The sequence below is a fragment of the Aotus nancymaae genome, unplaced genomic scaffold (genome assembly GCF_030222135.1).
Source record: "Aotus nancymaae isolate 86718 unplaced genomic scaffold, 86718_ANA_hifiasm-v0.15.2.pri h1tg000057l, whole genome shotgun sequence".
Taxonomy (NCBI): domain Eukaryota; kingdom Metazoa; phylum Chordata; class Mammalia; order Primates; family Aotidae; genus Aotus; species Aotus nancymaae.
This window is the reverse complement of record NW_026988471.1, coordinates 59,500,862-59,514,287: the sequence shown is the minus strand read 5'-3', so window position 1 is coordinate 59,514,287 and position 13,426 is coordinate 59,500,862. Positions and strand designations below refer to the sequence as shown.

The window sequence follows — 13,426 nt, the reverse complement described above, 5'->3', positions numbered from 1 at the left end:
AATGGAAGAAGCTATAACAAAATCCTGCCAAGCATGGTAACTGTCTCTGACTTATCAAAGTATGAACAAGAGGTACAGACCGGTGGATGTTGTGGGTAGGTGGGGAGGCAGGGGGTGAGGGAGAGGGTGGGGACGGCGGTGAAAAGACTTTAGCCTTATATGAAAGAGAAACCAAAGGGCTGCGATAGGTCTTCCACTCCTGAAGACCTGGAGATAGCCGGTCGGGAAGGGAGGAGGGGGAGGCAGGGGGATGGTATTTGCGCCAATGCAGACAGGAGCAGACGGGCTCAGACAGTGTTGGGGGCAGACGAGTGACCGACAATTTCTCCTTACCGACACAGGCACCTTTTCCCCTCCTCATCCTTGTCTGAGGGCGTCCTCGGAGGCGGGACAGCTGGGGACTCCCGGAGTCCCCGAGTCCATGCAGGGGTGGCCAGGTGAGCCGCCGGTTTTAGGGGAGGTGCCCTTGCGGACCGGCCGGGAGCCGGGAAGGAGACCACCCCGGCGAGCTGCGTGCAGGGTGAAAGGGGCAGGGAACGGAAACGAGGACACAGACTGACCACCCCAGTTCACCCCTACCCGCCTCACCCCAACCGCCGCCCCCCACCACTTACGCAGACATCTCTTTCATCGCTTCCTGCGTCTCCCTCTCCAGCGAGTGTCTTTCGCTCTGGAGTCCTGTTCTTGCTGTTCCCTTCTCCCCCTGTTCAGTTCCCTCTGGTCGCTTGTAGCTCGCTTGCTCGCTCACTTTCCCACTTACTATGGCTGAGGCATTCAACCGAGTAGTGAAAACACCACAAAACCGGCTCTATTTATGACAATACAGCGCGGCCGACGCCAACATGGCGCCGCTTCCCAGCCTGCCTCTCGCCGCCGTGGCCCCGCCCCTGGAGGTCTGGACCACCCTCGGCCACGCCTCCTCTGCTTTTGGTCCCGGGACCCCGCCCACAGGCTCAGGGCTCTCCCAGTACCGTAGCTTCGAAGGAGCCTTTGGTGCCCTCTTTTGTCCGCAGTACTGTCAATCCCGGTATACAGTTTGGAAGGAAATTTGGAAATATGTTTTCCTTGCTTCTCGAATGGCAGCATATATCATACATGTTTTAAAAGATCACACACCCTTGCCTAGCAAATACTATTTCAACGCTTCCATTATCTTACATCTTTGATTTAGTTATAGTTATAGATAATTAACTCACCAGTTGAGATTTTGTCTCGAAAGGTCACACTCAGGTACGTGCGACTTTAACACAAGTATCCCAGGGAAAAACAAGCTTGTAAATCGGAGGCTTAACTGTTCACTTCACCCCTAAGTACCACCCTTGATTAGTGACAAGGGCATTTAGCTGAGAGAGGTTGAAAATAGTAGCTAGCAGTTTGCAATAGGATAAATCCCAGACTGAAACAAAATCTTACACTTTTAAACAGTGGAGATCAGGTTCGATGGGAGTGTGGGGATGAAAATGGGAAAATAATGACCAATTTTAAAATGCACCACTGCACTTCAGCCAGAGTGACGGAAGGAGAACTTGTCCCCTGCCAAATAAAAGACTCTACAAAAAAAATATTTTTGAAAACTTGGGTAAGGTGTGCTGGCTCTTGCCTGTAATCCCAACACTTTGGGAGGCCAAGGCTGGTGGATCACTTTAGGCCAGGAGTTCTATCAAGACCAGCCGGGCCAACATGGCAAAAACCCATCTCTACTTAAAAAGCAACAACAGGGCCAGGCGCGGTGGCTCATGCCTGTAATCCCAGCACTTTGGGAAGCCAAGAAGGATGGATCATGAGGTCAAGAGATTGAGACCATCCTGGCCAATGTGGTGAAACCCCGTCTCTACTAAAAATACAAAAATTAGCTGGGTGTAGTGACATGTGCCTGTAGTCCCAGCTACTCGGAAGGCTGAGGCAGGAGAATCGCTTGAACCTGGGAGGCAGACCACTGCACTCTAGCCTGGGCAATGGAACAAGACTCTGTCTCAAAAAAACAAAAAGCAATAAACAAACAAAAAAAACCTAATCTACGTCAAGCCCTGCGTTAGGCTCCAGTGATTTAATGGTGCATAAAACCAGATGTATTCTTTGATTCTATAAAGTTCATTCACAGTTTAGGAGGGAAATAATCATATAGAAATATAAGTGATACAGATGGCATCAAAGTATTAAGGGAGGCCTAAAGAGGGCCATTTAAACTTGGTCGTGGGGGCCCTCGATAGTGGCTTCTTAGAATAGAGGATTCTGTCTAAATTGGCAAGATTTGAGCGGAGAGATTGAGTTCAGGTGGTGGGGAGAAGTCAAAACCTATTCTAGACACCATAGAGCAGTAGCTGGCATGGGCTTCAGTGGAAGGTAGACCCAAATTTGAGTTCTAGCTTTGCTACTTTCTAGTTTTGTCACTTCAGAACAATGAACTTAGGGTTGTAAGAGAATCACATAAGAAGAGTATATATAGACAATATAAATCTCAGTCCAAAATTTCAGACATGCAGGAAATAACACTGTATTTTTTTATTTTTTTTATTTTTGGAGACGGAGATTCGCTCTTGTCCCCGCCCCCTCCCCCATTCAGCCCCTGGACTGAAGTGCAACCTCCACCTTTCAGGTTCAAGCATTCTCCTGCCTCAGCTTCCTGAGTAGCTGGGATTACAGGCACGTATCACCATGCCTGGCTAATTTTTGTATTTTTAGTAGAAATGAGGTTTCACCATGTTGGCCAGGCTGGTCTCAAACTCCTGACCTCAGGTGATCTGCCTGCCTTGGCGTCCCAAAGTTCTAGGATAACAGGTGCGAGCTAATGTTCCTGGCCTTTTTTCCTCTATTTATATTTATTTTTAAAATATTTATTTTCCTTCCTTCCTTTCTTTCTTTTATTTTATCTGTATAGAATGCTTTGTTTGCTATTATCTGCTGCAGTAATTTGGAAGAAAGGTAAACGCTGCTATTTTACCAGTTCAGTGAAATCTTAAAGTGTTTCAAAAATAGCTATGAACCTGTATCTAATTATCAAAGTCAGTATCAGAACAATATGGTTTTATTCCCCTTTATGTAATTTGTAATTTGTTAGGTTTTAGTTTTAGTTTTTTTGGAGACGGGGTCTTGCTCTTGTCCCCCAGGCTGGAGTGCAGTGGTACGATCTTGGTTCACTACAACCTCTGTCTCTCAGGTTCAAGGGATTCTCCTGCCTCAGCCTCCCAAGTAGCTGGGACTACAGGTGCATACTGCCACGCCCGGCTAATTTTTTGTATCTTTAGTAGAGACGGGGTTTCACCACGTGGGCCAGGCTGGTCTCCAACTCCTGACATCAGGTGATCAGCCTGCCTTGGCCTCCCAACGTGCTGGCATTACAGGTGTGAGTCACCACGCCCAGCCAAGTAATGTTTTCATTAATTGCTTTTCTTCCCATTTTCCTGTGTTTGTTAATCTATCTGGCATTTAATGACAGTCCCCAACCCCCATCTCAATAAGGATACTTTATTTTCCCCAACTCCAATTTCTTTTTTTTTTTTCCTGAGATGGAGTCTTGCTCCATTGCCCAGGCTGGAGTGCAGTGGCAAGATCTCGGCTCACTGCAACCTTCACTTCCTGGGTTCAAGCAATTCTCCTGTCTCAGTCTCCCATGTAGCTGGGACTACAGGTGTGTGCCACCACGCCCAGCTAATTTTTGTATTTTTAGTAGAGACGAGTTTCACCTTGTTGGTCAGGCTGGTTTCAAACTCCTGACCTCAGGTGATCTACCCACTTCGGCCTCCCAGAGTACTGGGATTACAGGCATGAGCCACCGTGCCCGGCCAACCCCAATTTCCATAAGGACATTTTTCTTATTGGCAGTGTACATTGTAACTCTATTTGTTAAGTTAAAATTTTTCAAATTACAAAACTAACCCACACTCATAAAAAAAGAGTGGATGTCTGTCCCTCTTTTCCTTCTCTTACTCCAGTTTTATTTCCCAGGAGAACTGTTTGAACCCGGGGGACATGGAGGTTACAATGAGCCATGATCATTGAGGTGCGTGGATCACTTGAGGCCAGGAGTTCCAGACCAGCCTGGCCAACAGGGTGAAACCTTGTCTCTACTAAAGATACAAAAATTAACTGGTTGTGGTGGTGCACATTTGTAATCCCAGCCACTCAAGAGGCTGAGGCACAAGAATTGCTTGAACCCGGGACGTGGAGGTTGCAGTGAGTCACTACACTCCAGTCTGGGTGACAGAGGGAGACTCTGTCTCAAAAAACAAAAACAAACAAAATCCACTTTTTAATTTGGCTAGGTGTGGTGGCTTACACTTGTAATCCCAGTACTTTAGGAGGCTGAGGTGGGTGGATCCCTTAAGCCCAGGAGTTAAGACCAGCCTGGGCAACAGTGAGACCCCATCTCTATTTAAAAAAAAATTTTGTGCTTATGAAAACTGTAAATGTACAGAAAAAGTAGAGAGAATAGTATAATAAACACCATATACCTGTCACGTAGAATTTTTTTTTTATCATTTTGTCACGTTTCACGTATTTTTTGTTGAAGTCAAAAGACTTCACATAAACACGTATAATTTCACTCTTAAATTTTTTGATATGCATATCGAATGAAAACACTTTCCTATACAACCATAACATTAACACACTGAAGTTTTTTCACTTGTTGCCCAAATATCTTTTGCACCAAGTTTGTTTACAGTGTGATCCAATCAGGAGGTATGATTGCACTTGGTTGTTGGGTCTCTGAAATGGCTTTTATTTTTTTCATTAAAATATTTTATTTTTTAATTAGCTGGGAGTGGTGGCGGTTACCTGTAATCTCAGCTGCTTGGGAGGCTGAGGCAGGAGATTTGTTTGAACCCGGGAGGTGGAGGTTGCAGTGAGACAAGACTGCACCACTACACTCCAGCCTGGGTGACAGAGCAAGACTCTATTTAAAAAAAAAAAAAAAAAAAAAAAAAAGTCTTTATTTTTAAAGAGCAGTTTTAGGTTCATAGCAAAATTTACAAAAAAATACAAAGATTTTGGCTGGGCATGGTGGCTCACGCCTGTAATCCCAGCACTTTGGGAGGCTGAGGCAGACGGATCACCTGAGGTTGGGAGTTCAAGACCAGCCTAACCAACATGGAAAAACCCCATCTCTACTAAAAATACAAAATTAGCTGGGCATGGTGGTGGGTGCTTGTTATCCCAGCTACTCCGAAGGCCAAGGCAGGAGAATCACTTGAACCCAGGAGGCAGAGGTTTTGATGAGCCGAAATCGTGCCATTGCACTCCAGCCTGGGCAACAAGAGCAAAACTCCATCTCAAAACACAAACAACAAAAAAAAACAAAGATTTCTCATGTACTGCCTACCCCAACACATGTATAGCCTCTTCCATTATCAACATCCTGAAGTATATTTTTATCTAGAACAGACTTTCTCCTTGCATTTTATTTTTCCTGTGACATTGATTTGTAAAGAGCAGACTAGTATTTCCTTAGAATGTTCCAACTTCTAGATTTTTCTGGTTTCCTTGTGGTGTCATTTAACAATAACCTCAGTAATTTCTATTGGGTGTTGGATCTAAAGGCTTGATAGATTTAGGCTAAATACTGCATTATACCGGAAGGCACAAAGTGAAGCTCTGTTTATCCCATTATTAATGATATTAAGATTGATCACTGGGTCTATGTGGTGACAGTCATCTTGGAACTCGTTAGTAATCTGCAGGGGGATAACTTTAGCACCAGGTGAATGTGCAGCTCCCAACCTCTCACCTAATTGTTTCAGCATCCGTTGATAATTCGTGGCCTAATTAATTATTTCCCTTAGGGATTGCAAATTGTGTTTTTTTCCAGTTCTGTCTACATTGATAGCTAGGCTTTTTTCAGGAAAAAAGGGCTCTTGCTCATCAACTGGGACATTAGTTTACTCTGCAATAGGCTATTGCAAAGAACCTAATTCTTTCCCCTTTCAAATAAGAACTTGGTGGAATGGCCACCTTAGAGTTGTTATTTGCTTGCTTCTCTCTCTTTTTTAAGAATCCTATAGATGCAGGAATATTTATTTATTTATTTATTTGAGATGAAGTCTAGCTCTTTTGCCCAGGCTGGAGTGCAGTGGGGCAATCTCAGCTCACTACAATCTCCTCCTCCCATATTGAAGCGATCCTCCCACCTCAGCCTCCTGAGTAGCTGAGATTACAGGCATGTACCACCATGCCTGGCTTGCTTGCTTGCTTGCTTGCTTATTTATTTATTTATTTATTTAAGACAGAGTCTCTCTGTGTTGCCCAATCTGGAGTGCAGTTGTGTGATCTCGGCTCAGTACAACCTCTGCTTCCCAGGTTCAAGTGATTCTCCTGCCTCAGCCTCCTGAGTAGCTGGGACTACAGGCACACGCCACCATGCCCAGCTAATTTTTTGTATTTTCAGTAGAGACAAGGTTTCACTGTGTTAGCCAGGATGGTCTCTATCTCCTGACCTCGTGATCTGGCCACCTTGGCTTCCAGTGCTGGGCTTACAGGTATGAGCCACTGAGCCAGCCTAATTTTTATATTTTTAGTAGAAATAGAGTTTTACTATGTTGGCCAGGCTGGTCTCAAACTCCTGACCTCAAGTGATCTGCCCACCTCTGCCTCCCAAAGCACGGGATTACAGGTGTGAGTCACTGCGCCCCGCCTGTCTTACGGATTTTTATATGGTGAGTGTGTTTCAATTTGTTGCAGGCGTTGTTCTTTTGATGCTAAAATTGCCCCAGCTTTGGCCAATAAATGCCTCTGTCAAGCTGTTGCTTCTGTTAATATTTTTTTTAAAATTTCAAAATTAATCGGATACGTTGGAAAGTGCTGTTTCTTTGTGATTTTAACTTGCAGATCCCTCATCAGTGGTGAAGGTGAGCATCTTTTGTAATTTACCAGTGGTGAATATCTTTCATATTTTACCTGCCATTTATACTTCTTATTTTGTGTATTGCCTATTCATAGCTTTTGTCCATTTTCATATATATATGTTTTCTATATATATATAAATGTGCATGCATGTATATGTAACTAACTATCAACACTCATCTCTACAGATGAACTGTTTTCATTGCTCATCGCCAGTCTCTTCCAGCGACGATTTCCCTATTCTTGAATTTTTTTCTTTTGAGCATTTCCTGCTCTAGAATGTCAGCTTATTCAGAAAGGGGATACATTTTCTTCTGGCTTATTTGAAAATGCCCTTCTACTGCATGATAACATTTCCTTCAGAACTTGATAGATGTTTTATTATTAGCTGTTGTATCTTAGACATTGTAAAGATTCTTATTTTTTAGAGACAGGGTCTTGCTCTGCAGGCCAGGCTGGAGTGCAGCATCATGATGGCTCACTGCAGCCTTAACCACTTGGGCTCCAGTGATCCTCTTGCCTCAGATTCTCTTGCCTCAGCCTCCAGAGTAGCTAAGACTATAGGCGTACATCACTATGCCTGTTTGATTTTTTAAAATTTTTAGTAGGAACCAGTCTTGCCATGTTGCCCAGGCTGGTTTTGAACTCCTGGCCTCAAGTGATTCTCCCATCTCAGCCTCCTGAAATGCTACGGTTATAGGCATTAGCCACTGTGCCTGGTGAAATTCTTATTTTTCGAGTTTAAAAATTCCCCAAGTTAGGCCTTTTTCCTAAAAATGTACATAGAACAATCTAAACATTCTTTTTTTCTGAGTATTTTTTTTAAAGATTAGATACACTCTTTTTTTGTTCTGCTATAAAAATTATTATTGTTTCTATTCCATTCATTGGCTCTTGTATTTTTTAAAAGTCCATTCAGGTAAAGAGAACTGCAACTTGAAAGAATGTTAAAATGTGAGTACAAGTAATTCAGGGGAAAAATCTTTAAAAATTATTACCTTAACTTTTAAAAGATTTACTGGGTTGTTTACTTGTCTGTAGGACGTGGACCATCAGTCTTGTATAATGGGTCAAGACTTAGCACAGGTGCTCGATAAATATTTGTTGAATGAAATGAATAGTTCAAGACTTAGCACAGGTGCTCAATAAATATTTGTTGAATGAATTCATTTCAACTATTATTTTCTCTCTTATATCTGTCTTTATCTCATCATTTGTCCATCTTTTGCCCCAATTGATAGACTATGTATAATAGTCTACCTTGCCTTCTCCCTCCCTAACTTAATAAATATTCTGATGTGTCTGAACGTTGTACCATTACTCCATTGAAACTTTTTCATCTCTGGATTCCTTCATTGACTTGGAGAATTTCTTTTTTTCTGGCAGATTATTGTAGCATAGTATTGTTTGCACTGGTTGTTAGCAGGTCAATATGGAGGGCTGTGAGTACTTTTTAAAGAATGATTAGAAAAGTGTGGTGATCCTACCTGAGATTAGGATCATCCATAAACAATTCTGGAAGCTGGAGCTAGGGCTGCCTGCACGTTGTGGCAGGTGTGTTTAATGTCTCCCCTTCTATCAACAGGAGGGAGCCTGCACTTAGCTTCTCCCAGGATAGCTTTCTGCTGGATAGCTGGCTTCCCAGACAACTCCTAAACAGCTGGCACCTAAACTCAGCCATCTTGGCTCTAAATAGTCTCTGGGTCCACATTCTGACACATTTTAAGAGAGTGTCATCTCAGGGGGCACACGTCCTTCCATTGGAACACATATGGCAGATAGCCTTAGCATCCCTCTGGGATGATGGGAGAGTATGCCACTGTGTCATCTCTTGTTGACCCTTGGCTTGTACGTTTCTCTGTTTAAGCCTGTTCCTTAACCCAAGCTGAATGACCATGTGAAATTCATCCCAAGCCTTGTTGCACAACAGGTGGCAATCATGAAGGGAATCCCTACTCACTTTGAACAACCCAAATAAAATTAAAAATATATATTGTTGAATGGGCTCCAAGTGGATTCATGTCTGGTCTTACTTGATTGATTTTGAACAAATAGGAGCTGAGTTGGATATCATCGAAAATTGATGTGGATCCCCAACCAATTTTTTTTTTTGAGACAAGGTTTTCCTGGAGTGGAGTGTGGTGTGATTATGGCTCACTGTAATCTTGGCCTCCATGGCTCAAGTAATCCTCTCACCTCAGCCTCCAAAGGTAGCTGGGACCTCTAGTCTGCAACCATGCCAGGCTAATTTATTTTTTTTTCCAGTTTTTATAGAGACAGGGTTTCCCTATGTTGCCAATGCTAGTCTCTAACTCCTGGGCTCAAGTGATCCACCTGCCTCAGCCTCCCAAAGTGCATCTGGCCTCCCAATCAAAATTTTAATGGTAGGACATCAGATCCAGATAAAATAAAAAAGAATAGGCTGGGCGCAGTGACTAACGCCTGTAATCCCAGTACTTTGGTAGGCTGAGGCGGGCAGATCACCTGAGGTCAGGAGTTTGAAACCAGCCTCACCAACATGGAGAAACCTTATCTCTACTAAAAATTTTAAAAATTGGTCAGATGCGATGGCTCACGCCTGTAATCCCAGCACTTAGGGAGGCCAAGGCAGTCAGATCATGACGTCAGGAGATCGAGACCATCCTGGCTAATGTGGTGCAACCCCATCTCTACTAAAAATTCAAAAGATTAGCTGGGTGTGGTAGCACACACCTGTAGTCTCAGCTACTTGGGAGGCTGAGGCAGGAGAATCACTTGAACCCGGGAGGTGGAGGTTGCAGTGAGCCAAGATCGTGCCACTGCACTACAGCTTGGGCGACAGAGCAAGACTGTCTCAAAAAAAAAAAAAAAAATACAAAAAATTAGCCAGACATGGTGGCGCATGCCTGTAATCCTAGCTACTTGGGAGGCTGAGGCAGGAGAATTGCTTGAACACAGGATGCAGAGGTTGCAGTGAGCTGAGATCGTGCCATTGTACTCCAGCTTAGGCAATAAGAGTAAAACTCAGTCTCAAAAATAAAATAAAACAGCTGGGTGTGGTGGCTCATGCCTGTAATCCCAGCACCTTGGGAGGCTGAGGTGGGCAGATCACCTGAGGTTGGGAGTTCGAGACCAGCCTGACCAACATGGAGAAATCCTGTCTCTACTAAAAATACAAAATTAGCCAGGTGTGGTGGTGGATGCCTGTAATCTCAGCTACTTGGGAGGCTGAGGCAGGAGAATTGTTTGAGCCCCGGAGGCGGAGGTTGTGGTTAGCCAAGATCATGCCATTACACTCCAGCCTGGGCAACAAGAGCAAAGCTGCGTCTCAAAATAAATAAATTCAATTCAATTCAATTAAAATGTAAACAAGAATAAATCTGGCAGTAGTGAAATTTCAGAAATGTAGCAGATTTGTTATAAAATTGTAGGGAGGAGCAGAGTAGAAGGGGAAGGTAGAGTGGTAGCTGAAGCCATATTTCTAATGTGAGTAGGATTGCTGGGAAAAGGACTCTCCCCTTTAAGGTTTTATACTTAGATGGCTAATTTGTGCCTTGTTGAGACCTCGGCCCACCACTAAGGGTGTCAGAAGAGGAAAGGACACCCAAATGTAGCAATTCCTAAAAGTACTGTCAGCATACTTTTCCTTTAGCCCCCTGCGACAGAGGGGTGGAGTGTAAGGTCTATGAGTGTGCTTTGGTCAAGGATAGGCTGGGGCAGATGTCCGGCCCACATGACTCAGTGAGTTTGGAGTGCAGGTGCACACCTCTACTTGTTATATAATCTGTTTGTGTAAATTCATACTTGGCTCTAAGCCACTGTTGTCTGTAAAAGGTATAAATGCCCTGCTAACACAGTACGGGAGCCCTTGGGCCTCGGCTTGGCTCAACAAGGCTTCACATGGCGGGTGAACCGAGAAAGAGAGAAAGCCAAACCTGTCCGTCTTGCAGACAGACAGGAGGGAGCCAGGACACAGCTCAGCTTGCTTGTGACCAGAGAGAGAACAAGCTGTTGACCCTGAAGGCAAAGGAGAGTCGACCACACAGCTGTGTGTAGAAGCTGTCAGCTCAAGCAGCTGAGACAGGGTGGACAGTGTGAGAAAGCAGCTGATGAGAGCTGCCGCTGAATAAAATCATCTTTCACCTGCCTACGACCCCTAAATATTCTTTCTGCTCATCCACCTACTCCCCTGGGACTTCAGCATGGGTTGGACCTGGATCCCAGGATCTGAAAATTTGCGACAAGTATGGGATGAGGTGAGTGGGTCCTTGGCCCCTGAGGGCTTCCGGGTCGGCTATGTGGCTGCAGCATGGGCGGTGGTACTTGGTGGCAGCAGTGCTGGAAACATGGGAGGCAATGGACAGGTCCACTGCATCGTGGAGCGTGGAGAAGTGTGGAGAAGGCGCTGAAGCACCTGGAAGTACACAGCACTGAGAAGAAGCATGCCTTTCCCGGCGGAGTCAGATGGGTGCTTGTGGCTGTGCTGTGGGAAGTGCATGCCCAGTCCCTGCGGGACGCAGCACAGGGAGGAGGAAGAACCTCCATGTCAGGCTCACCCAGTGGTGTGCCAGGAAATATGGTATGAGCAGCTGTTAGACCCCAAGAGTGGGCCCAGAGACATACCCGCTGAAGCACATTTCTATGGTGCCTGTGCCCCTTCTGAGTTGTGGGAGTTAGGCAAGCAATGTCCACAGCGATACACAGATTTAGTGCCAATCATTCAGGAGAAGGACATTGCTTCTCCCGAATGTGCCACCCCGTCCCGCCTAAGCGTCTCAGTTTAGAGAGTACCTACTGCAGTGAGGAGGAAGTGTAAAGCCTTTTCTGTTTGACAAGAGACTGGCCAAGATGCCTGGCGTAGAGGTTATGGGACAACTGGAGCCACATGTGGACTTGGCAATCCACTGGTCCCTGAGCTCAGGTTAGTTTCTGGGCAGAGCCGCATTTATTGATGGCTATGAAGACTGGTCAGTGAAAGTGAAACGTGTGTCTCTACATCTTGGCATCAGCCGCTGGGCTCTCTGCTTATATACGCTGTCCCATACCTGAAGATATTCTGGGGGTGGATATTTTGCACAGCTTGGCTGCTGTGCCATCTGTCACGAACTTAATGGACCATTTGACAATGGAACTAGGACAGTCCACCGAGAGCCAGGAGCAGTTTGCCTTCATGAGAGGGCAACAATGCACTTTTATAGTGTTGCCGCAGGGCTACATGTAGAGCTCCGCCATGTGTCATGAATATATTAATAATGTTCTGCCAACCTCTGATTTTCTTGCAGGTTTAGAAGCAGTAGCACCCCTCTTGCCTGATATTGGGATAATGAGGCTGAGACAGCTTTTTTGGGTAGTAAGTCAAGAGTGCCCATTTAGAGTAGATGTACACATAACCACAGATAGTTTTGGCTAGGGCCTATAGCGATGCATGGAGTGCTTGGAAGCACCAATAGGCTGTTAGTCTCAACCGTGGAAGCGAGCTGAGCTCCGGTGTTCATTAATAAAGAAGCAGTTAGTGACTGCATAGGCTGCTCTTCAGGCTCATAAGAACATGGCTGGATGAGTTACGGTCATCGTGCAAACGACTTACGTGGTAGTGGGATGGGTGTGTTCATAGGTAATGATTCCCCCAGACTGGGACAACACAGACATCACTTTAGTGAAGTGGGATGCCTACTTAGAACAGCAGAGTATGCTGAGTACAAGTCCCTTACAGCAGAGTTACAAGAAGCCTTAGACCTATAGTCCTTATGCAAGATAAGGCCATGGGGCCTGAGACACCCCTAGACCCTGAGCCTTCACCATTAGGAAGGGTGTCCTGCCATTCCTAATAGGGCATAGTACACAGCTAGGTCTAGCCGGGACACTAATGCTGCCTGGATTGCTGGTTCAGTCCAGCCTAGTACTAACGTCATATGGTTTGAAACCAGGTGTAGACAGAGTAGCTAATGAGCTAAACTCAGGGCAGTGTGAATGATAATCTGCAAGAGGGTAACACCTGTGGTAATCTGGGATGCTAGCTGGGCAGTTCATCAAAGCTTATGTTTGTAATTAACAGGCCTGTGTGCGCAGAAGCTTATGTATGTAAGAGGCCTGTGTGCCCATAGCCTCTGTATAAGGCCTGTGTGATATTCTTATGTGTCAAGCCTGTGTATATATTGGGCCTGTATGCCCAAAGCTTATACGTGTCAAGCCTGTGTGCTGGGCCTAGGGGGTGGAGTTTAAGGTGTATGGATGTGCTTTGGTCAAGAATAGGCCTTGCATAACCCAGTGAGTCTGGTGCGCAGGTGCACACCTCCACTTGTTATATGACCTGTTTGTGTAATTCTCACACTTGTCTCTGAGCCACTATTGTCTGTAAAAGGTGTAATTGCTCTGCTAACGCTGTACAGGGGCTCTTGGGGCTCGGTTTGGCTCTACATGGCTTGACATGGCCCAGAGAAAGAGAGAAAGAGAGAGAGCGCGAGTGAGAGAGCCAAAGCTGTCTGTCTTGTAGACGGATAGGAGGGAGACAGGACATAGCTCGGCTTGCTCTTGCCCAGAGAGAGAACAAGTTAAGCTGCTGACCCTGAAGGCAAAGGAGAGCTGGCTACACAGCTTTGTGTGGGAGCTG

At 45.2% G+C, this 13,426-nt stretch overlaps 1 protein-coding gene across 1 annotated transcript in view; it reads right to left on the bottom strand.

The window, feature by feature from the left end:
- Positions 1-853, bottom strand: part of PAPOLG (poly(A) polymerase gamma) — a 43,621-nt gene extending 42,768 nt beyond the window's left edge. The window contains exon 1 of the mRNA XM_012477247.2: positions 615-853. Within this exon, the coding sequence (XP_012332670.1) occupies positions 615-631 (17 nt within the window). The 5' untranslated portion in view covers positions 632-853. The remainder of the gene's footprint in view (positions 1-614) is intronic.
- Between the last annotated feature and the right edge of the window lie 12,573 nt (positions 854-13,426).